Source organism: Pleurodeles waltl, chromosome 1_1 (assembly GCF_031143425.1).
Source record: "Pleurodeles waltl isolate 20211129_DDA chromosome 1_1, aPleWal1.hap1.20221129, whole genome shotgun sequence".
In the NCBI taxonomy this organism is placed as follows: domain Eukaryota; kingdom Metazoa; phylum Chordata; class Amphibia; order Caudata; family Salamandridae; genus Pleurodeles; species Pleurodeles waltl.
Window position 1 is genome coordinate 309,228,441 of NC_090436.1, and position 25,383 is coordinate 309,253,823.

General features: G+C 43.7%; 1 protein-coding gene across 6 annotated transcripts in view; it reads right to left on the reverse strand.

The window, feature by feature from the left end:
- Positions 1 to 25,383, reverse strand: part of IL6ST (interleukin 6 cytokine family signal transducer) — a 477,893-nt gene that overhangs the window by 358,936 nt on the left and 93,574 nt on the right. For 4 of the 6 annotated variants that reach the window (XM_069222264.1, XM_069222274.1, XM_069222255.1 and 1 more), the window contains exons 4-6: positions 24,404 to 24,484; positions 20,884 to 20,913; positions 15,971 to 16,282 (exon numbers count right to left, since the gene is read on the reverse strand). In XM_069222264.1, coding sequence (XP_069078365.1) covers positions 15,971 to 16,282; positions 20,884 to 20,913; positions 24,404 to 24,470 — 409 coding nt within the window. In that variant the 5' untranslated portion in view covers positions 24,471 to 24,484. The remainder of the gene's footprint in view (positions 1 to 15,970; positions 16,283 to 20,883; positions 20,914 to 24,403; positions 24,485 to 25,383) is intronic. The other 2 variants (XM_069222292.1, XM_069222282.1) reach the window with 1 other exon arrangement.

A 25,383-nucleotide genomic window follows, 5' to 3' on the forward strand; every position in this document is an offset into this window, starting at 1 on the left:
AGTAAGTAACCCCAACAGCAGACCTTGAAGCACTAAGGCAGGGTGCATTACATTTCATATGAGGTAATTTCTGCATGCAGATATGAGTCTGTAATGCCCAGTTCCGTTGCTGAGCACTGCAAGGGAGCAGGGAAGCCATCTCAATGTATGTGCTGGACACTTGTCATCACAAGTTCCCCAGCTACAGAATGGCTTCTCTGAAACCTGTGGTGTTTGGCATCAAAACACTTTGTCTTAATAAATCCAGGCTGATGCCAGCCTCGGATTTATTATGCCATGCACCCAGAGGGCACCTTAGAGTTGCCCCTTGAACCCCACTAGTATCTGAGTGTGTTGGCTGACTGGTCTCGACCAGCCTTCCACCATAGATAGGTTTTTGACCCCTGTAGATGAGAGTTCGTGCTCTCAGAGGTCAAAAACAAAGCCTGCTCCCGCAAGAAGTGTTGTCACCTACTCCATCAGGGTGGCTAGCAAATCTGCATACTAAGGCCAGGGACTTTAAAGACCCTTCCGCCCTCAGTATGCAAACACTGCTTCCCCAGACCTGGGTGTTGCCACCCCCTGCCCTGAGGCCCACTTGGCACCAGGAAGGCAGAAAAAGTTAGTGAGTCAGTAGGCGTGTACCACCTTTGGGCTAGTCACACCCTTATGGTGGGCTATCCAAAGTGGACATTCCAGAAAAGGTTCCAACATCCTGTATTTGGTGGAACTAGGCCTTCTGGCATAGGGTTTATGCTCACTCCTAACAGGAAGTGGTTATAAAGGGGGTTTAGTCACCCCAAGCGTAAGTAATCCATTGGCAATTACTCTACACTCCCCTAAAACACCCCTAAATTGAGTATTTAGGCAGACCCCTGACACTAGAAGAACAGATTCGTCTGACCCAAAGAAGAAAAGGCCAAAGAAGAGCTGAAAAAACAAGAACTGTGGACGACGGGTGGACTTTTGTTGCAAAACCCTGCCTGCCTACCTGCTCCTGTCCAGACAATTGTGACATTGCAATTCGTCCTGCAGCTATGGGAACTACAAAAGCCTCGGAGGCTCTCCAGCACTTCACCAGCCTGCAAGCATCTCCCTTGGAGTGGAAGAGCCACTTCCCTGCTTCACGAAGGTACTAACCACCACGTCCAGCCCACAGTTCTGTTGAACACTGGATCCACTGATGCAGCAGTAGTCCAAGTGAGAAGACATCGGGACCAATCAGGGCCGAGCTGCACCAATATCTGGGGTGCTGGAGCCTTTGCAACAACCAAGGCCTGTTATATCCAAAGACCCACTGCTGAAGGACTTCAGCACTGCAGAGGACATCTTCCGGAGCCTTCCAACGGTCCTTTCTTGTCCCTCTTCTTGCAGGTCCCCCAAAGAACTGGGTACCTTGACGCAGGAGCACCAATGTCGAAGACCCGCTGCACCTGAGCTTGCTGGCCTGGGTTCAAGGCATCCAACTGTGTTTTCTTGCTCCCAGGACCTCCAACGACAGAGCTCCTAGTTGGGAGCTCTCTGACTTGTCCCCAAGAACTCCCTTGCGCTCTCTTTCTAGGTGGCCCCCTCGTCTCCAAGTGTGCGGGGCACAGAAAATCTGGCTTGACTAGCACCACTGCATCTCGACGCCCCAGGGCAGGTAAAACTGAACTGCTAGTCTTGTTTGTGACTTTACACCCATAGCACCCTACTACCTACAGAGGACCCTGTGAACTGTTGGCAAAGGCCTTTATGGAGTAAAAGTACATTAGAACCTATACCACATAAAAGCGGTCTTGAGTAAAAGTGTTACTGACTTCCAAGTCGTCATAAAACTGCAGTAGAACTTATTTTCTTAAAAGTATTCTGATGTTAAAACATAATATAAACAAAGTTTCTTCTAAACAATTTGTCTTCAGTTCCTTCTCTAGTGTCTCATTTATTGACTGTGTGTGCAACAAATGCTTAGCACTACCCTCTGATAAGCCTAACTGCTCGCCCATACTACCACAAAAGAGAGCTTTTGGGATTGTCACTTTTACCTCTGTAAACCAATAAGGGTCACCTGTACTATCTGCATAGTGCACCCCTACATTTGCTACAGTACATAGATAGCCAGCTTCCTACATGTGGTATTAGCGGTATGCAGAAAGCCATCATTCTTAATCATCTTCCAACAGTCCTCACTGTCAAGACATTGACCCTTCTGGTAATGAAGTGCTTCTTGTTTTATGGCCAGGACTCTTCACGCATGGAAATACCCTCACTTGTACGGTGTTTATTCTTTCACCCAAGAAGAGTTTCTCCTGTTCTGAAGAAGTAGGTAAAGACTTCTCCATATTTATTGTGAATCTCAATCTGTGTAGTGTCGCAATCACTGTTTTTATGCTGTCTCTGCACTTATGTGCGGGACTTGTTCTCACCAGCCAGTCATCTATGTAGGGGTATACATGCCTTCCCTTCTCAGGTGAGCGGCTAGGGCACCTTGTGAATACTCTGGGAGCTGACTTCATGCCAAAGGGAAGCACAGCACTCTGAATTGGCAATGTGTTTTGTTTATTATGCAATGCAGGAACATCTTTTTGCCTGTGATTCATTGGAGTGTGCAGAAGGGAGTCCTTGAGTTGATGGTTGCCATGTAATCCCCTTGTTGGAGTTGAGGGATATTCTCCTGCAGAGAAGTCATTCTGGACCCCTGTGTTCTTATGAACTTGTTTATGAAGTGGAGGTCTAGTATGAGGCAAACTGATTTGGCTGGTTTCAGAATTAGGAAGTGTACAGAGTAGATTCCTTGACTAATTTCTTTTAAGGATCTCTTTACTAGTGCTTGTTTTTGTAGCAGCTCTTTCTCTTTCTTTTAAAGATAGGTCATGTCTTCCTTTGTGTGGATGGTTTTTCAGCCCCACGTAAGTGGGTGTTTTTCTAATTCTATGCAATTGCCGTGGTGAATTATGTTGAGAATCCATTTGTTCTATATGACCTCCATCCACTTCTGGAGGCAGTCTCCTAGGTGTTGTGTGCGGGTCATCTGTTCGTTGTTGCTGCTCCTCTTGTCAGCTGTCTTTTTCCCCATCGCTCGTCCACAAAAGGCCCGTCTCTGTGGCAAGAGGAATTGCCCATGTTATGTTGGTGTCTGCGCCTGGTCCGTCTCCTGGAAGATGTGGTGTGAAGACATGACTGGAAACCTCCTCTTCCTGTTTATCTTCTGATGGAGGTGGCTCCCTTATTCTGCTGGCCCCTTAACTGTTGGGCCCCCATCGACTTGGCTGTCGTTATCTTTTTCATTTGTTGCGGTTTTTAATCTGATGCATTACCAAAAAGGTGTCTCTGTTTAAAGGTGTGTTCATGATGGTGCCCTGCACTTCAATATCAAACCCAGAGATTCTTAGCCAGGCATAGTGCCTTAGTGTCATTCCTGTTAACAGTTGTGTCGCTGCTAGCTGCGCAAGGTCCACTTCTGAAGTTAAGCATGTGTTGGCTATGTTCCTTACTTCTGCAAGGGCACTTGCCCTCATCTGGTATTGTTTTGGCAGGTGTCTCATTAACTCTGTCATCTCCTTCCAGTTCTGACGGGCATACCTGTTAAGCAGAGCACTGGCGTTTGCTGTTCCACTTTCAAATTGTCTTCCCACCATTTCTATCTCTTTACTTTCTCTATCCGGTGGTGGACCGGAGATAGCTGGGATATGTGATCTCTTCCTGGCAGTGGCTACAATGATGCCATCAGCCACCACATTGCAGCGAATCAGAGGAATGTTCATATTTTTTCCCTCAACCCTGGGAGCCACTGACTTACTGCAAGTTGTTGACTCTCTCCCCTGATCCAAGATGGTTGGAAGCCTGCCTTATTTTGAGAGGCTAGAATAGTCTTTAGTAGGAAAAATGTCTCTGACTTTTCCTCATCCAGGTGGACTTCATACCATTCCGACACCTGCCTAACTAGCAGATTGTAAATAGTAACTTCTGGAGGCTACGGCATCGACTGATAAGTGTCTATGGCTTACTCAGGTGAATCTGCCTTGAGATCTTGCCACTATTCATTGACTCCTCCCGACTCCTCAATATCTTTGTACAGACCTTGTTCTTCTGTGTCCTCTTCCTCATAGAAGAGCTCTTGTTCCTCCTTCTCTTGCGGCTCTGGTGTCACAGAGGGTTCCAGTTGCCCCAACTCTTTATCCTCCTGTGCGCTTTATGTCAAAGGTTGCAATGGTATTTCAAATCCCTAAAGGAAGGTGTTGAATTATTTCTTCTTTTGAAGGATTGTGGCCTTTTCGGCTTAATGTCATCTTTTTTTGCACTCGATTTTGATGGCGGGTCCTTCAGCATCAAGCATAGGTGTTGCTGTCTTTTTCAGTGTCGAAGTTTTGGCTGCTGATGACTTAGCTGCCTTTTTCTTGTATTTCTCTCAATCTGAAAGTATTTCAACATGGATGTCTTCTCCAAGGCTTTCCCACTTGAGTTATTCCTTATATGGGACCAAAGGTTTTTTTTTTTTTTGCCTCAACTTCCCTTTAGTCAGCTAGATTTTTGGCACTGAGGCAGTCTTATGTGGCCCTCAAGTTCACAGTTTTTGGCTCGACCACTCCCATTTTTTTCGCCGTTACCTGTATATGTTTCTCATTCTGTCTCTAGTGTTCTTTTTCAAAGTCTATGATGACTCTTTCAACATCAGAGACTTCTCTCTACACTTCTTCGGAAGCGTTATTCTCTTCTTCACTCGACAGCCCAACATCTCTGAATGAAACTGCTTCTCCCGGCACTGCCTAGTGTGCCTGTCTTCATTTCTCTCTTAAGTGTTGTTGGCTTGAATTCCACACATCTCGCATGAATCAGACATGTGGTCTGTTGATAGGCAGAATTTGCATGCCTGATATTGTCCCTTTGTGCAAATTTATGGTTGCACTCTGGGCAAAAATGGAATGGTGTCTTCTCCATTTCATGCAGAGCAGAGAGCCCCCAGGGAAGCAGGGAACGACTACTATACAAGGAGAAAGTATCAGACCCAACCTCTAGTTGGCGGAATAATGCACTGCATGTAAATCCAGAAATGATTCACGCTGCTAAACTCCCAATTTAGAACACCATACCACCTTTCATGACCCTGTCCCCTCCTAAGGGCATCTATTTATGTTACTATCTTCTTTCTCCAGCACTGGATCTTTCATATATTCACATCAGAGCAGGAATCTCTGATTAATTTAAATATTGATAAACAGTTTTCAAATGGTCAAATGAGCCTCAACAACTGTGTTTGCCCACCATAGCTCAGGTTTCAAAGTACAAGTGTGAGAAGAGTACACAACTGTACAGAGACACTGACCAGGGAAGAGGAAGTATCACATCTGAATATACAGAAGATAACATAGCTGAAGAATGAAAATGTCACTTACCCAGTGTACATCTGTTCGTGGCATCAGTCGCTGAAGATTCACATGTTGTGCATAGCCCGCCATCTGGTGTTGGGTCGGAGTGTTACAAGTTGTTTTTCTTCGAAGAAGTCTTTCGAGTCACGGGACCGAGTGACTCCTCCTTTCTGTCTCCATTGCGCATGGGCGTCGACTCCATCTTCGATTGTTTTCCCCGCAGAGGGTGAGGTAGGAGTTGTGTTGTAATAATAGTGCCCATGCAATGGAGTGAGTAAGAATGTACCAATTTAAGGTTGACTAATATATATACAGATGTGTAAGACTGAAGCTAACTTCCGAACTGCTACAGGCTCCCAGGGAGGCGGGTGGGCACATGTGAATCTTCAGCGACTGATGCCACGAACAGATGTACACTGGGTAAGTGACATTTTCAGTTCGATGGCATCTGTCGCTGTAGATACACATGTTGTGCATAGACTAGTAAGCAGTTATCTCCCCAAAAGCGGTGGCTCAGCCTGTAGGAGTGGAAGTAGTCTGAAATAAGGTTCTTAGTACGGCTTGACCTACTGCGGCTTGTTGTGCGGATAGCACGTCTACACAGTAGTGCTTGGTAAACGTGTGAGGCGTAGACCATGTGGCTGCCTTACATATTTCGTGCATTGGAATATTCCCTAGGAAGGCCATGGTAGCGCCTTTCTTTCTGGTGGAATGTGCCCTTGGTGTAATGGGCAGTTGTCTTTTTGCTTTAAGGTAGCAGATTTGGATGCACTTAACTATCCATCTGGCTATACCCTGTTTCGATATTGGGTTTCCTGCGTGAGGTTTTTGAAATGCGATAAACAGTTGTTTAGTTTTCCTGATGGTTTTAGTTCCGTCGATGTAGTACATTAGTGCTCTTTTGACGTCTAATGTATGTAGTGCCCTTTCAGCTATGGAATCTGGCTGTGGGAAGAACACTGGTAGCTCTACCGTTTGATTTAGGTGAAACGGTGAAATAACCTTTGGCAAAAATTTAGGATTGGTCCTTAGGACTACTTTATTTTTGTGTAGTTGGATAAAAGGTTCTTGTATTGTAAACGCCTGAATTTCACTAACTCTTTTTAGAGATGTGATGGCGATGAGAAATGCAACTTTCCAGGTTAGGAATTGTATTTCGCAAGAATGCATAGGTTCAAAAGGTGGACCCATGAGTCTTGTTAAGACGATGTTGAGGTTCCATGAAGGAACAGGTGGTGTCCTTGGTGGTATAATTCTTTTGAGGCCTTCCATAAATGCTTTAATGACAGGTATCCTAAATAGTGAAGTTGAATGGGTAATCTGCAGGTATGCAGATATTGCTGCGAGGTGTATTTTAATGGAAGAGAAGGCCAGGTTCGATTTTTGTAAGTGTAGTAAGTAACCCACTACATCCTTTGGAGATGCGTGTAATGGTTGAATTTGATTATGATGGCAGTAGCAAACAAACCTTTTCCATTTGCTTGCATAGCAGTGCCTAGTGGATGGTCTTCTAGCTTGCTTTATGACTTCCATACATTCTTGTGTGAGGTTTAAGTGTCCGAATTCTAGGATTTCAGGAGCCAGATTGCTAGATTCAGCGATGCTGGGTTTGGATGCCTGATCTGTTGTTTGTGTTGCGTTAACAGATCTGGCCTGTTGGGCAACTTGACGTGGGGTACTACTGATAGGTCTAGCAGTGTTGTGTACCATGGTTGCCTTGCCCACGTTGGTGCTATCAGTATCAGTTTGAGTTTGCTTTGACTCAATTTGTTTACTAGATATGGAAGGAGAGGGAGAGGGGGAAAAGCGTACGCAAATATCCCTGACCAGTTCATCCATAGGGCATTGCCTTGAGACTGCCTGTGTGGGTATCTGGATGCGAAGTGTTGGCATTTTGCGTTCTCCTTCGTTGCAAATAAGTCTATTTGAGGTGTTCCCCAACGTTTGAAGTAAGTGTTTAGAATTTGGGGGTGAATTTCCCACTCGTGGACCTGTTGGTGATCTCGAGAGAGATTGTCTGCAAGTTGATTCTGGATCCCTGGAATAAACTGTGCTATTAGGCGAATGTGGTTGTGAATTGCCCATTGCCATATTTTTTGTGCCAGCAGGCACAGCTGTGTCGAGTGTGTCCCCCCGTTTGTTTAGATAATACATTGTTGTCATGTTGTCTGTTTTGACAAGAATGTATTTGTGAGTTATGATTGGTTGAAATGCTTTTAATGCTTGGAAAACTGCTAGTAGTTCGAGGTGATTTATATGCAGTTTTCTTTGATGTACGTCCCATTGTCCTTGTATGCTGTGGTGATTGAGGTGTGCTCCCCACCCTGTCATGGAAGCATCTGTTGTTATCACGTATTGTGGCACTGGGTCTTGGAAAGGCCGCCCTTTGTTTAAATTGATGTTGTTCCACCATAGAAGCGAGAGGTATGTTAGGCGGTCTATCAACACCAGATCCAGAAGCTGACCCTGTGCTTGAGACCATTGTGATGCTAGGCACTGTTGTAAGGGCCGCATATGCAACCTTGCGTGTGGGACAATGGCTATGCATGAGGACATCATGCCTAGTAGTTGTAATATCATCTTCGCCTGTATTTTTTGCGTTGGATACATGCGTTGTATAATCTTTTGGAAATTTTGAACCCTTTGTGGACTTGGAGTGGCTACTCCCTTTGTTGTATCTATTGTGGCTCCTAGGTATTGTTGTACCTTGGACGGCAGAATGTGTGATTTTGCGTAGTTGATGGTGAAACCGAGTTTGTAGAGGGTTTGCATGACCTGATCTGTGTGGTGCAAGCACCTTGTCAGTGAGTCGGTCTTGATGAGCCAGTCGTCTAGATACGGGAATACGTGTATTTGCTGCCTTCTGATGTGTGCAGCCACTACTGCTAGGCACTTTGTGAAGACTCTTGGTGCAGTGGTTAAACCGAAGGGCAATACCTTGAATTGGTAATGTATTCCTTTGAATACGAACCTTAGGTATTTCCTGTGCGACGGATGTATTGGTATGTGAAAATACGCGTCTTTGAGATCTAAGGTTGTCATGTAGTCCTGTTGCTTCAGCAATGGTAACACTTCTTGTAGCGTGACCATGTGAAAGTGTTCTGATTTGATGTAGGTGTTCAGTGTTCTGAGGTCTAGGATTGGTCTCAGTGTTTCGTCCTTTTTTGGTATTAGGAAGTACAGTGAATAAACTCCTGTGTTTATTTGTGTGTTTGGTACTAGTTCTATTGCGTTCTTTTGCAATAATGCTTGAACTTCTACCTCCAGAAGGTCTGAATGTTGTTTTGATAAATTCTGTGCTTTTGGTGGTATGTTTGGAGGGATTTGTAGAAATTCTATGCAATAACCATGTTGGATAATTGCTAAGACCCAAGTGTCTGTAGTTATTTCCTCCCATGCTTGGTAATACTGACCTATTCTTCCCCCCACTGGTGTTGTGTGGAGGGGATGAGTGACATGTGAGTCACTGTTTGGTTGTAGGGGTTTTGGGGCTTTGAAATCTTCCCCTATTCCTAGGGAATTGTCCTCTGTATTGGCCCCGAAAGCCTCCCCTTTGGTACTGTCCCTGGTAGCTGGACGGTGTTGCTTGTGAGGTGCTGGCTTGTGTGGCTTGACCCCGAAACCCCCCTCTAAAGGTTGTCTTGCGAAAGGTGCTTTAAGTGCCTCTGCTCTGCGTTGAGTAGAGTGCGCCCATGGCTTTAGCAGTGTCAGTGTCCTTTTTAAGTTTCTCAATTGCCGTGTCCACTTCTGGTCCGAACAATTGTTTCTCGTTGAATGGCATATTGAGCACTGCCTGCTGTATCTCTGGTTTAAACCCAGACGTTCGTAGCCATGCGTGCCTTCTTATAGTTACAGCTGTGTTAATTGTCCTCGCGGCTGTGTCCGCTGCATCCATAGAGGAGCGTATCTGATTGTTTGATATGTTCTGTCCTTCTTCAACTACCTGCTTTGCCCTCTTTTGTAGTTCCTTGGGTAGATGCTCAATGAGGTGTTGCATCTCATCCCAATGGGCTCTGTCATAGCGCGCAAGTAGTGCTTGAGAGTTAGCGATGCGCCATTGGTTTGCAGCCTGTACTGCGACTCTTTCCGGCTGCATCGAACTTGCGGCTCTCTTTATCTGGGGGCGGAGCATCCCCAGATGTGTGGGAGTTGGCTCTCTTGCGAGCTGCTCCTACTACGACAGAATCTGGTGGCAGCTGTGAGGTGATGAAAACAGGATCTGTGGGCGGTGCTTTATACTTCTTTTCCACTGTTGGTGTTATAGCTCTACTCTTGACCGGCTCCTTGAAGATTTCCTTTGCGTGCCGAAGCATTCCTGGGAGCATAGGCAGGCTTTGGTAGGAGCTATGGGTGGAGGAGAGGGTGTTGAATAAGAAGTCATCCTCGACTTGTTCTGAGTGGAGGTTTACGTTGTGGAATTCTGCCGCTCTAGCCACCACTTGAGAATATGCTGTGCTATCTTCTGGTGGTGAGAGCTTCGTAGGATACGCTTCCGGACTGTTGTCAGACACTGGGGCGTCGTATAAGTCCCAAGCGTCTTGGTCCTGGTCACCTTGGCTCACAGTGGTGTGAGCCGGGGAATGTGATGGAGTTTGTGCTGGTGAAATGTTAGCCACAGGTGGAGGAGAGGGTGGCGGAGTAACCTTTTTTGCCACTTTTGTTAGTGGTGCTTGGTCTGTTTGAAACTCCAGTCTCCTCTTACTCCTAATAGGGGGAAGGGTGCTTATTTTCCCCGTTCCTTCCTGTATGAAAATACGTTTTTGCGTATGGTCCACATCGGTGGATTGCAGCTCCTCCTCAAATCTATGCTTTCGCATCTGAGAGGACAGAGAGTGCTCCTCTGAATAGGATCCTGAAACTGGGTCGGTTGCGGGTCTTTTCGGCACCGAAACCCTGTCTGTATGTTTTTTCGGCTCCGAGGTGACTTTTTTCTTCTTTGGAGTCGAAACCTCTCGGCGTCGATCTTCGTCGGTGCCGCTGTCTCGGCGTCGAGCCGTTTCGGCACCACTATCTCGGTGTCGATGTTTTTCTGCAGCACTTTCTCGATCCCGAGAAGGCTGCGTGCCGGTGTCTCGACCGGAGTCGGACGATTTCGGCACTGTATGGGCCTTTTTCGGTGCCGATGGTCGGTCACCGAATTTATGGGTCGAGCCATGGCCTGATGGCAGTGGCGTCCCCTGGGCCTTGTCACTTTTCTTATGTGTTTCTTTCGACGTCTTACTCACAGTTCTTTGATCGTCGAATTCATCGGAGTCCGATTCGTGGATCGAGAAGGTTTCTTCTTCCTCTTGTTCCCCGAACTCACGGTGAGCTGTCGGCGTGGACGCCATCTGAAGTCTCCTGGCTCGACGGTCACGGAGTGTCTTTCGGGACCGGAACGCGCGACAGGCCTCACAAGTCTCTTCACTGTGCTCAAGCGATAGGCACAGGTTACAGACCAAATGTTGGTCTATATACGGGTATTTGTTGTGGCATTTGGGACAGAAACGGAATGGGGTCCGTTCCATCAGCGTTGTTCTACACGCGGTCGGGCCGACCAGGCCCCGACGGGGGATCGAAAACTACCCCGAAGGGCACCGGAGCGCTTCGAACTTCGATGCGGTGTTGATACTATCTAAGCCGATCCCGAACGCAACAATACCGACGAAATCTTCCGATAACTAGCTAACTTTCCGTTCCGAAACTCGGAGCGACAGGAACACGTCCGAACCCGATGGCGGAAAGAAAACAATCGAAGATGGAGTCGACGCCCATGCGCAATGGAGACAGAAAGGAGGAGTCACTCGGTCCCGTGACTCGAAAGACTTCTTCGAAGAAAAACAACTTGTAACACTCCGAACCAACACCAGATGGCGGGCTATGCACAACATGTGTATCTACAGCGACAGATGCCATCGAACATGGAGTTACAGCTAAGTAACACATTTCTTATCCAGCATTGGATAGTTCATATTATCGCAAGCTTCAATCAGAATAGCAAGTAGTACATAACAATAGAAAAAAAGCCGGAAGCAGGCTCATTTTTATTTAAAAAAAAAAAAAAATGTTGCTTAGGACTTGATGTCGCACTGCTGTTGCATTCACCTCCAGACAGAGTTGCCTTGCGACTGTGCTTCTATATAGCAGATGTTTTGTAAAAGCACTCCAGCGTTTACAAAGTTGTCATGCTGCCAGTGGCATGCACCCTCGTTGTGCCCCCAGAGTGGATTGCTTAGCCTTGTTGTGGTGAAATGTGATGCTCCCTGACAGCCAACATGTTAATCCTTGTTGGAAAATGTCCCTCTCTGAAGGGTCACCTCAAACTTTTTGCATTTTCCCTACACTTTTTGCTGAATTTGTTTTTGTGGCCTGAGGACTCTGAGCACTTTACCATTACTCACCATTGCTAAAGTGCATGTGCGCTCTCCCCCTAAAACATGGTTTGATTGGTATATACCTAATTGGCATATTGGCACCGACTTCAAAGGCACATTTCGGTATAGGTACTGGGTCTCTGACCCTACCAAATTAGACACTTCTCGACCTACAACTGGACTTTGTCAGAAGAACTGCTGTGTTGTATCAAGGATTGCTACTCTGCTGACTCCTGACCTGGAAGGACTGCTTTTCTGATGTGCTGTCCTACTGCCTGCTGTCCTCTGACCTCACTGAGGGGGAGCTGGACTCTGCCTTGCAACCCAAAGTGATCTCCAAGGGCTTGTTGGCTTGCCTCCTGTGGTAGAGATGAAGGAATATCAAAGTCTGCTTCTGTGCCTGGTTTACTGGAAGTGGACCCAGATACTTGTACCAGTGACATCTGGCATCATACTTGGGGCCCGAGCAGCATTTCTGGAACTGCCACTTCGACCAAATATCCCCTGCCTGCTGGAAGAGGCATCCTGCATTGATGCGGCACTGAAACCACCACATGGCAGCCCTCACTGAATGATAATCAATGCATCCCTTCAACAGTGTAGAGAAACTCTGCACATCGGCGTTGGAATCAATGCATCGCAGCTTTGATGCCAGTCTTTGGAAACCAGCGCATAGTGACCAACACGCGAGAAAAATCACTGCATCCCCTTGACTGCGGGAGTGACACTGACGCATCTAACAACGCATCGCCCTGACATCTTCTACTTGAGACCAGGATTAAGGTACTCTGTTCCCTAGGCTTGCATGGCTTCTGTACCCGGCCCGCACTCCATCGCAGTCTGCTTGAACTATTGTCTTTACCCGGTCCAGCGCGACCTCAAGAAACCCCTAAAGCACTATTCACTAACCACTAGAACTCCTTTAATCTTCTAAACTTAACATCTCGACTTATACTCATTGGATTTTTGTTGTTCTGGAAAGAAAGAAAAGAAATAGAAGAAATGAAGGAAAGAAAAGAAACTTAAAGAAAAGAAAGAAAAGAAACTTAAAGAAAAGAAAGAAAGAAAAGAAAGAAAGAAGGGAAGGAAGTGTGCAGCACAAATACTTTACACTCCCACTTGAGATAAGTCCAACTGCTCGGTGCCAAGCTACAGAAGGTAGCACAGGTTATCTTTTAGTGTGGGTGCATTCCCCGGCCAACTAGCAACCCCATTTAAAACATTGGTGATCAGCGCTGAGGATAGGACTTGTGTTTGTGCAATACCATATAGTAACTTAGTGTTTACTACTACTCTATACTAAGACCACTACAAGTTTTAAATTCTCCATGATCGGCCTTTTGATTTTTTTCACTACTAAAATTATGTCTCACTCTGGCGATGCAGCACCTGCAGTAACTGATTTTGAGCTGGTGCGTTTAAAGTCTTACACTGTGACCCAGCTGAAGAATTTCTGTAAGGATTTTCAAGCGTCTACTAGGGGATTCACCCAGAAGCTGGAGTTGCAGAAGTCTTTAAGAGCCTTGGCAGACACCCAGGTAGCAGGTGACGACAACCCAGAGGAGGAGCAAGAAATTCCTGAGGAGGAGAATGACCTGATTCTGGATACCAAGAGGGTTTAGAACTACTTGTAGAAGGGACCAATGACTTGCTGGAAACAGTAGTGGTTCCTAAAGCAGGGACCAGTGTCTCCTCCAAGAACCTGTCCCCAGAGGAGCTAAGGGCAGGAAGGAAGAATGGAAGCGCAAGTTGGAGCTTACAAAGTTGCAACTGGCTTTTGAGGAAAATAAACTGGCCCATGAACTCAGTTTGAAGGAGCTGGACATAAGAGCCCTGGAAGTAGGGCCCAGCAACGGGAATGGTGGCAGCACACCTGCAGTGTCCACTGGTGAGGCAAGGGTAGAGATACCAAGCAAGTGGCGCCCAGTTATGTGGTGGGGGATGACCTAGACAAATGGTTTGCAGCCTATCAAGTGGCTCTAAGAGTGCAGAAGGCCCTAGAGGAGTTCTGAGGTAGTAGTTTGTGAAGGTACATGGCCCCAGTGGGTAGAGAGAAACTTCTCACACTAGAGGTGTAGGACCAGACATACTACACTGCTATGAAGACCAAACTAGTCAACAAGTCAGGACTAAGAAGAAAACCACGGAACCAGGCTGTGGTATATATGTTTCCAGAGAATACATAAAGGTCACCTTTTCAACCCCCCCTCACACCCCCACCACAAACATTTCTTTGTGCTAAGCAAAGCTGGAAGTCATTCTGTTAAGTGAGGACAAATATTATTCAGCATGTCTGTTGCAGAAACTGGAACAGTTCTTTGAACATCGATTTAGGCAAAGGTTTCCACAAGTATGCTGCTATAAAATAATTACTATAATACTACTATACTATTAATATAATATTACCATACTATAATCAGCCTTTAATCAGGTTCATGGGCTCAGCTATGCATCATGTGCTGACCATGCGAAATACATCAATTTCCTTCTATTAGGCCAACTGATGAATGCCTTAAAAAGAGGTACACATTGGTACTATTGTTGTTCAATGTGTAGTTATGAAGCAAACCCTAAATTTGCAAGTAAAATGGCTCAGTGGGTCATTGCAGCTACTGAGGATTTGTGGGTGAACAAAAGGCTGAAATATTAATTTTGCCTTCTGAAGGTATAAAATGAGGGTTACTGAATCAAGGAGTAGTATTATCAGACAATCAGTATAGCGAAATGGCTGAGGGGAATAGATTTCCTTCCTGATCATCCCTGTAAACCTGAGGGACAAAAAGTGTCTCTTTGACATGAGTCAGAATTAGATTCCAAGTGTGCATGGATCCTTTGCTGCTAACAGCATCAAGGCAGCAGACAAGGATTATAAGCAGGTTGAATTACTACTGGCTGCCCTTTTGTGATTTCGAAGTGCAAAAACATTTGAGATCAGGCCGAAGGCGGTTCAGGGTCCAGGATTAGCGTCTAGACTGAACTGTCTATTGGTGCCTGTGTAGTCAATAACAATACAGAAGGGACCAGTGTGGATGTACATGCCAGTGCAACGGTCTGTACAATAGTTGGTACAGGCCCAGTAGTAGCTGTAGGGTGAACACAGCGGAAGTAGTTTGACTGGCTCCTTAAGGTCCGAAGGCATGCCAGCGGGCACATGACGTGCACCGAAATTCTGCAGCATGACCTCTTTGAAAGCTTTTATATGCTGTGGGGTCGACAACATCTCTGAGAACTCTGGATCTGCCAGGACCAACTGTGGAACAGGTTAAGATTTCAAGGACTGTGAAGGGATGCTACCTTTATCTTGATTCCCCTCTCTATTTTCTTGTCTGAGTGGCAGTATGGGGACAAGACCAACTTTATCTTTTTATTCTTATGTTTTGACTTACCAAAACAACAGACTGGGAGGTGAAGTTTTTGCAGGAACAGCACAGTAAGTAGCACAAAACGGCCTCTAACTTGAAATGCAACCATGACCTTTTGTGACTGGCAACAGAGTTTCGCCTCCTGGTCTGGGGTGGTCTTTGAATGCATGAAAGCACACTTGTTGCATTACTTAAAATTTGAGCATGGAGCCTAAGCACCAGCAGCAGACCTAATGAGGGTCAATGACCAAACACCTGCTTCCTGCAGTCACAGCATGCCTTGAATCCTGTTTTTTTTCAGTGGGTCATCATTCTCAGTACTGTGTGAAAGATTTAGGAAATTGTCAATGACCAAAAAAGAGAGCAGAGCCCCAAATCCACGTCAAATTGCGCAGACACAAAATAACTGATGCCAGCTCAGAGGTGGTACTTATATGCGGCACCGTTCCGTCAGTTCGGGGCAAAACAAAGTGACATGGAGCAACCTACTGGTGCATTGGAGCATTGCTGAAAAATTCCAGTCTGGCACCTGGGAACGTGTGGGACCTGCAGTTAGATTTATACATGAGAAAGAGAATTCACATCTCTGAATCCCTATAAAAATTATAGGACTCTGAAGTTGACCATGAAGTACTCATCTGTAAAAGTAGCAGGTTTGCAGCTTCTGCTTTAAGGTGTTCATCACAATCGCCCTAAATTAAAGCACAATGTTAAATGTAACGGAAAAGCTGCTGTACACATCATGGAGGATAGAGAAGAAAATATTTTGAAGAAGTAATTGTTAAGAGAACTGCAGCAACTGTGACTTCATGTCACACAACATATAAACTTGCTTGTATGGTAACAGATAAGTACTAAACAAAGCAAACAACTTATTAAATGAGCTCAAAGATTATTCAGCATGCAAGAGATTGTTGTGGGTAATACTTACATCCCAATGTTAAGAAAATTCCATAAAGACTGTATGGAGTTTGACCAAAGGCAAGAATGTTGCATGTAAGAAAACTATCCAGCAAAGATGTAACGTTCAATGTGACACTGGAAACTGTTGTGTTGATTGTAGCATATTGTTCCTCTGATACATTAGTGTGCTTCACTTTCCAGAAGATGCCCTTGGCATCTTGGTGATAACGGCTGATGCAAGTCTCGCTTAGAATGCAATAAGCGGTAAACCGAGAGCCAAGTGCAACAGTTGGAGACTCTGGAATGATGTGTGCACAAGATCTTACCAGCGGCGCAGGCGCTGAAAAACAAAACATTGTTACAACTATGAGAATGTCAGGTGGTGCTGCTCATCTGGGTAGAGTTGAGCGGCAGACAGGACTAGAGCTAAACTGCCAGATGGGCGGGGACGTTTATTTCGCCTGGCAGTAGGGGAAGGAGAACAGGTGGGGGGCCGACTGAACAAATGTCGGTCGAGACACTGACACTGTGGGTAGGACTTACCAAACAGGGCAAGTTCACAGATGGTGACTAACTCGAGGAGGCAGATTAAAAAGAGACAAAGTACTAATGGAGCTCATGCATCTTGAAAGATTCCATTCTGGCCAACAGTGTTCTGCAACCTAAGTGTTAATGACCAGTCACACTGGGAGAAGCACCAATGAGTCAGGATGACGACACTGGGATCCACTTGTCAGGGCGACTAACGAACAGATTTGTATTTTTCAACCTATTTTAGTGATATTTAATTTTATTTACGTTATAGAATGCTAAACTTCTATACCCTGAGATAATAATATTGAAAGATAATGGCCCAGACGTATCACTCATCACAGATGCAAAATGCCTCATATTATGGCTTTATATAAAAGTCCAATCAATTGAGCCACTTCCACAGTCTATTTAGGTCCAAAGTGTTGAAGTCAAAGCATGCAATACTGTTCAAATTCCTCAGGGAATTAACTACCAGTCTTCCCTGCCATTTACCAATCCACGTCAGAGCATCACTTTTCTACGGTAGGTATAAATGGACTTCGTCTCACCCCCGAACTTCTGGGTCAGAACAATCAATGATATCTTCAGGCCTTTTGTGTCCCACACACTCATGACAACAGTTCTGGCTTGAAAATAAATGGGGATTCCTAGTGCTGTGGGGATTGAGGTGTATTATACGATCCCTGTCCAGAACAACTGTATTTTAGCATGCTGCTGGATTATACCATACCTTATGTGCACAGCATCAAGTCATACGCTTGTGTGGCCACTTGAAAGGATCTGACTTTAGACTCTAGTATAACATTCTTGGAGGCCGTTTACCGGGATCTTTTATGCACATACCATTCCATGTTATTTAGCCCACCACTGCGCCCGTCTCATTTCGTTTTCAATTTAGAAAGGGAGTCAGGGTTGTTGTTTGTCAATGTTTAATATGGCAATTTAATGGCGCCTGTCCCCATTTGTCTAGAAAGGACTCTGTCTTCTATTGGCAATAAGGTAGTACACCACTCACATGAATGTTACTTCCTACTGCATGACAAACCTGTTAGGTTAATTGAATATTCAGATTTACACAAATCAAAGGCTTCCTGTACATCAAACGTTTTCAGATGTGGACTAATACAAGCAACCCTTTTTGATACCCAAATCAGATCCCACCACTCAACACTTCAGGATTTTTAACAACTCACTTCTTCCCCTACCAATGAAGGTTTCTTTTGTAAATGTCCCCTCCCAGTCCACCATGCTAGTGACCAACATCATGCCTATACCACTGCTTCTGTAATATGAGGGAGTTCAGACACAGCCATGCACCCTATAAGTCAATGCCTAGCCCTAGCTGCCCATAACATATCTATCCTCAACGAGCATCCCTCCTAAGGAAAAAGCAAACTCATCATTAACCACAGTTAATTGTGTTCACCAGTAAATTCTGGTATATACGGGGAACTGAAATTCTACCATCATAACAAGCGTAGTTCTGATATATACCTCTATGCCAGAACAAAGATCAAATTATTGTCAGTCTTCAGACAGAAACCATTGAACACCTAAAAGACTAAATATACAAAAATCTTGAAAAGCGCAGCCCAACCAAAGAATGGAAGACTACCAAGGTTTTCATGGGTCAACTACTGCGCGCCAGCTGCCTCATCCAACCACAATGCATGAGTTAGATAGGACTGCCTCCCTCTTAGGGAACATTGTTGGTTGCCCTGCACTACTATAGTGACACAATCTCTGCTATGATCACTATTTCAGAGTAACGGCCACAATAGCTGTACTGGAAATAGACTAATATGCCACATTAGGATTAGGCCCATTGTTACACACAACTATACTGCAATCTTGCCATCCTGATGTGACAGGTGACTAGCCTGTGCTACCAACTACCCGCTTCTGCTGTATCTGTGCACCAGTGCTGTTGCTAATATAAAACAGACATTGCCCATGTCCCTTCCTCTGATCTAGGGAACGGAACTGTCTCATGTTGGAATGAGGAAGGCAAGACATTTTAAATGAGGAGTCTTGGGAGCATGCCTGTGTAGGAACTCTTAAAAAGAATAATAAAAAAAAAGAAATTAAAAAACATGCGCAAGAGGAAGTGCCAGGATTATGATAATAATGTCTATAGGTGCATATGATAAACCTGAACCTATACAGACTGCCAGAAACTAAGACATGAAAAGTTTAAAATGTTTAAGTACAAAAGGCCACTAGCTGTACCATGGATGCACACGCTGAAATCTACAACGTGTACACCCTAAAAGCCTAAGCCACTCAACAAGATCAAAGCTAGCTCAACTCTGTAAAGCAACACAAAAACGATCACAAGAAGGGCAGTGAGTCAGAGCAACATTATGCTTACTCAGAAGGGGATTCAAAATATTAAAATATTGTAATAAATCAAAAAACAAAATTACTAGCAGACTTTTTATATGTTTGAATTGCTACATGCATCTATACAGCAATAATACAGTGTGAGATTTATGCGCAGCGGTGCACCAACTAATCAGTGAGATTTAGCTAAACAAATGTATGCAAACATTTATGCTAGCAATAACCATTTCTATCGCCATACTAATCAACCAATTATCCTCCATCTGACTTCACCTTCCTGTCCTATGTCATCAGCCTCAAAATAACTTGTGCCTTTAGACCAGAATTTATGTCTATTTCAAACGCACGTACACTGTATATTATCAAATAAGAGGAACACATTACAATAAATGGAGCACTTGAATATAAACTTCTCATCATAAATCAATAGAAGCGTGTAGGAGAAGGTGCAAGTAAGAGCTGATACCAAACAGTAACTAAAAGCGAATATATCATTTATAGAGCCCAAAATTAATGAAATCGTATCTTGGCGCTGACACTGGTTAAGGACTTTAAAATATCCTAAAAAACAGAAGCTCCAGCAAAAAAGAGTGTGTCTTAAGGGCTCTGCAAATGCTTCATAGTGTTCGATGAATCTCCAAAGGTAATTTATTCCCCATCTGTGAGATCACAGCTGGAAACTATCTAGCTCCACAAGCGCACTTGAGCCTGGGAAGAAATCTACAGAGGACTTGGTTGGCAAGTTTGACCCAGGTGCTGTTAGGACCACATCCATGAAAGGCTGTGTGAGCAGAACAAAGGGCTGTGAACTGGAAGCGTACCATGTAGCAAAATTATATGGCTGGACTGCCATATTTGGGCTCCTTGCAGTTTGTTAATAGTATAGGCTGGGAAGCTCTGGCACACTCAAAGACAAAGAGCAATTCATTAAAAATGTTACTTTCAGTTACGGCTTTGCCCTTGTCCTTCCCATTCAAAGTTCGAAGTCAAGGGGTTTTAGGACATCAAATGGTTTGCGTCAGCTACAAGGAAAGCACGAGATGCTTAGATAAATGTATGGGATAAATGTTCTAATGGGAGTATACGTTACGACTATGCACTAGTGTGAAAAATGATGCATATAAGGTCAGAGCAAAATACTTGACTTGCAGATCCGGTGATTATGTATTATGGCCACAAAGTATTGTAGGAAATAAAACAGTGAGGTACCCAATACCAGAAGCTGAAATGCTCTTGATAAATGAAGGCAGCCTAGCATGACCCTTCATGAAATCCTCAACAACGGTGAATTCCAACAGACGATTCAAAATCTGCTTTACACATATAAACATTACACTAATTAAATATACCTGTATTAAGACCAGGGAATAAGCCTGCAACATGCATGTAAACATGTCATTCTACAAACCTAAGGGCATTACAAATTGTCTCCTGCAAAATAATCTCTTATTTTTTTCCCCGGTAGAAGGCAATGACCTCCATACTTGAATCAGGTACATATCTACGTGCATGCACTGATAGCTATCTCATTATAGCAAGTGGGGAAAGCCCGGGCACACCTGACCCGATGCCTGTTCAAGAACATAAGCTCAGCAGACCATTCTGTAAGAATTCTACAATTTAGCCATTATTTCTACTTTCCATTTAGCTTCACAACATTAGGTAAGAGAAAAACAATTTAAATTAGAACCTGGCACAACCAATAGAAAACTGAATGATTGCATTTGAACAATATTTCACTTTGACTGAGTAATACATTAAACACACTTTATACCTAGGTTGAATCTCTCGGTTTGCACGACACTGTGCAGCACATAACTTTCTTGGCACTGGATGAGTGATGAATATTCTATTAGTCAAAGCTGTGCCCATCTGAATTACATAACAGAGCAACATTCACCTGGTATCAAATGAACCTTTATGGCTCACGTTGGCCTTCTATTCCAAAAACAGTAGTAGGCAAATCCTCCATAAAGAATTCCACGTTAATCACCATTACTGATCAGGTCCTACTAGATACATGCAAAATGTTGATATACAAAGGATCAAAACAGTTTTTCTTACCAGTAGAAGCTGTCCTCAGTGTGTCTGTTCCTGTAAGACAGAAGTTTGTGTAAGATTAAGCCAGCCAAAAAATAAACTACTGTCGCAGTGGGAAATGAAGGCAATGAGAGAAACTGGGTAGAGTTACACTAGATCAGTGGAAAATATTTTGGGAAACCATAAAAGGGAGAAAGAAAATGAATAAAAGAAAAAGGAAAGCAAGGGACGCATAAACCACATAATAGTTAGGTTATGCATTAGTAAGCATCTTAAAAGAATCAGAATGCAAGAGAAATTCAAATGAACTACTGGAATGAAGTACAGATAATGGAGGAAAGGCTGAAATAAAAGGCTGATAGGAGATGGAAGGTGGTGGCAGAAGTGGCCAGAGATGATGACAGCAAAATGATAGTGATGACAAAGGTAGCGGCATACTGGCACAGGGATAAAGAGTTTGTCAGAGGAATGCAGAATATGGAGAGGACGCTGTTAGAGGAAAGAGCAAACTGATGAGGATGGTCACTGTGGGGCAGCGGGCGATGGGCAGAGCAATGGGGCGATAGGCAGAGGAAAGGGGTGATAGGCAGAGGAAAGACGAGAGGGACAGGCTGGAGTTGAACAGGATAATGGCAAAAGGTAAATGATTACTGCCAGTAGGAAGGGGATAAAAGATTAGTGTAAGGAACTGGATTATTATTTGAAGCCGGTGACTACCCACCTGAAGGAACAATCACAACCCTTGTTAGGGTGAACCCTCAAAGTCACTAAATTAACCTGAGCTCAACCTCCTAGTAGTGGGGCAATGTGTAAATCATCTATGCAGTACCAAAAAGAGTAATAATGTCAAAATGCAAACCAATAATTAATCCCAAACCAAATGAGAAAAACAGAGTCAATTTTAATAAATTTACACTAAAATGAAAAAATCCAATAAGGGGAACCAGATATATGATTTTATTAAAGTTTCATGTATATAACAAATCCATGATAATGGAAATATTAACTGATGTGAAATAAGGAAAAACACTGTCCAAAAAATAGAGATAGTAGCCTGGGCCCTGTGTGGAAATCCGAGGTGGGGGAAGATGAGTCACAGAGTTTTCATTATGACGAAGCTTGATCTAGCTAATTTGTCCGCTTGGGCATTCAATGTTAACTTGGAGTCCATGGTAATTCCAAGGTTTCCAACTTCCTTAGCTACTGTAGGAGATGGTCCCAGACCTTAAGGCCAGGTGCAGAGTGGGTCATAATTTATGAATTATCGCTTGAAGTGAGCACATTTCCTGTTGAAATGGCTTTGCAAAGTTAAAAAAAAAAAAAAAAAAAGAAGCAACGCAGTAGCATAAATACTGGAAGGTTCACCCAGAGTCTTGCTTGGGAATACTTGCAAGGGGTTGTTTTAAAACTGGGCTTGGGGAAATTATTGAGCACATTTGCACTGGTACACAAACAGAGCTAACTGCTTTAAACACTGCCTACATAAAGAGCAAGACATTCGCAACCTGCCAAAAATCGGCTTGCAATTCGCCAGTGCGCCCCGACCCACAGACTGGGAAATGCTGCTTTAATGTATTGTTTTGTCAAATATTGTAGGTCTATATAGGGGCCACACAGAAGTGATGCAGGCAGTAGCGATATATAATTTCATTAAAGCAACAGAAATGTACTAGTTAGAGACAACCAGGGTAATCCTCTTTAGGGAGACAAATGACTCCCAGTGGTCTACAGGAGCGCACTGGAAAAATATATTTTGCTGCTAGTTTGGGTGCATGAGTGCCAACGTACACAAGTGCATGTGTCATCATGCAAGAACCATTGTCTTTTTTTTTTATGCCAAAGGCATTTCTAAATTTTTAAAATAACTTTTTTTTTTTTTTAAAGCAAAAGCACTTTTTTAGGATAAAAAAGCAACAGAGGAGCAGGTGGAGGAAAGAAAAGGGAGTGGGCAGGGGTAAGGGAGCAAATGAGGCATCGATAGGTAAGAAAACAAATGCTCTCCGAGTGATTTATGAAAAAGAAAAAAGTCGCTTTTAAAATTCAGCTGTGGAAGTGTATAAAGTCAGCTAAAGTTATGCTCCAGGGGACAGATAAACACAAGATGAGGAAGGCAAGCCACTCAATAAGAAGCAAACGAATGACAGTGACAACAAAGCCAATAAATGGTGAGCAATGGGCGGGCTCTAAACCAAATGCACATTTTTGGATATGGTCAACAAGAGGTCTTTTGCAAACAGACTGGTCAGAGCTAGCTGTAGGTGAGATCTAAAAAAATAAAAGGTCAGATTGCTACTATTGGCTTTGGAAAGACTTCCAGATATCTTAGCTCCAATTTTATATTTGGTTATGAAGTGAAAAGTGTTCTCTTATAAATGAGGTCAGTGAAGAGGCAGCAGAGTTCTTTATGCGTGTTGTTCTCATGGTATTAAGCTCTTAATATCTTTGTTGCGATACGGCAGTAAAACACACAGCACCAACACTATGCCATAACAGCCCTTCTAAACAGCAACAAAGACTAAAGACAGCACAAACTTAGATTAAGACAGTATACAGAATACTACACAGTAGTAATTTTACCACCTGTGGTCAACGGCAACAGTTACTAGACATGTAAACAGGATACTTTTTGGAATCCAACCACAAGAGAATATGGAGATGTACAGCATGAGTATCTAGAAACGGTTCACGCTATGAAACTCATGTTTTTCTCGTTGTACATCTGCTGAGGTATCTCAAAACACTTCTTGCTATCTCAAAGGCCTTCTCAATCACTCTGAATTCCTCCAAATGTACCACCTTGATACACAAGAACATTAAGTATTAATGCCCTGCCACTTACCCAATGATTCAACTTTTGAATACTCTACAAACATTGTCATCTAAATTAAGAACACTCTGTCCTCTTTCGTAAGTGCATGTTCCATTTATTTATAATGACAACAGTCTTCTCTGTGACCAGAAGCTAGTTACAAAATGACATCCCTCGACTCAACATGATAATTGAACCACCTGGGCAATAAATGTGCCACTTCTGCATTTCATCACTGAGTCACATGCTGTTTTGTCCAGATTGCGCAAGGACTATCCATTTAATATGCTGATTTATGTATTGGTGGTACTTTTCTGTTGAATATTTGTTTGAAAGTAGGCAATGTTTAGAGGTGTAGTACAAGTATTCATTGCCTTAAACACACTATAAATATTTGATGTCACGTAAACTCGTTAACAGTGTCCACGCACCACAAAACGAATTGGTTCATAAGTGGACTACATTACTAAGTTATTTTTGCACAACATGTAAGCATAAGTCTCGGAAAGAGATGGTAACTTCCACTTATTCTGCCGGGCTTCCAGTACATAGTCCATTATCAGTCAGTTTTGGTTGATTAAACCATCTCATCAATCCCTCCTCGTTTTAACCAGAATGCTCTCGTGCTGTCAATCGGGTTATGAGTATTTCGCCCTCAACGAGCAGTGCACTCATTCACAACTCAGCCACTGCATCGGGCACACTTACGTCAACCACCTAACAGGCAGGTCTTACCTAGGGTGAAGCAGATGGCCAGTGGAACCAAAAGAGCAGAAATGATACTGTGCTCGCTGGCAGACATCCTGTGTTCAATGCCTGTAAAAGACCAAAACAACTGTTTAACGCCACGTTTAGTGAAAGAAAGAAATTTCAATTGACCGTTCTACAGAGGTTTATATTCAACATCGAAAAGAAAAGTAGCCCTACTTCCCTCCCCATGAGGAAAAACGTAACACTGGGGCACGATGACTGAAATCGGCAGTTCAGGAAGAATATTCCAGCAGCGAGCTGTTTCCCATTTAAACCGTGCTTGAATTTAACATTCACACAACCACCAAGCTTCGCAAAAATTTCGCCACAGACATAACATTAATCTTTTATACTCGATAGAACGGTTTGCATATTTTACCACATAAGGAACTGTCAGTCACATACATGGACGCTGCCCGTTCAAGACACCAATAGCAAAGTTAAGTAATGCACCAATCTGAAATAAATATGTTGCATGTGTCAGTAATGAATAAACCACACTTCATGATAGGCTGCTGTCTTGAGGGAAAGGCAGTTACTCAAATTAAATGGTGCCAGCACGGAGACAAAGAATGAGTGGGGATGAAAATACGTTGGATGGCTATCGAAGACAGAAAAATAACTAAAGAACTAAGTCATGATGTACTAAGACGAAAGCAAAATTATTTTCGGCAGAAAAAAATGCTACCAAACGTCACAGTAAAACTGTAACTGAATTAAACATGTGGTTTATGTCAATGTGCATCTGAGTTTCACTGTCTTATGTCCTTGTATATTTTTGTCACTTATTTTACATACCAGCGGCCAAAAATAATAACGAGCATAGACAAATCCAATAGGTGTTGGGTTTGCCAGTGCTTCCAGCCTCTTCCCAGATGGTCATAATATATGAATGTGTGAGCATGTAAGCTGTCAGCTTGAATGGTTCTTCTTTCCTCTAAGAAAAATCAAACAAAAATGGCAAC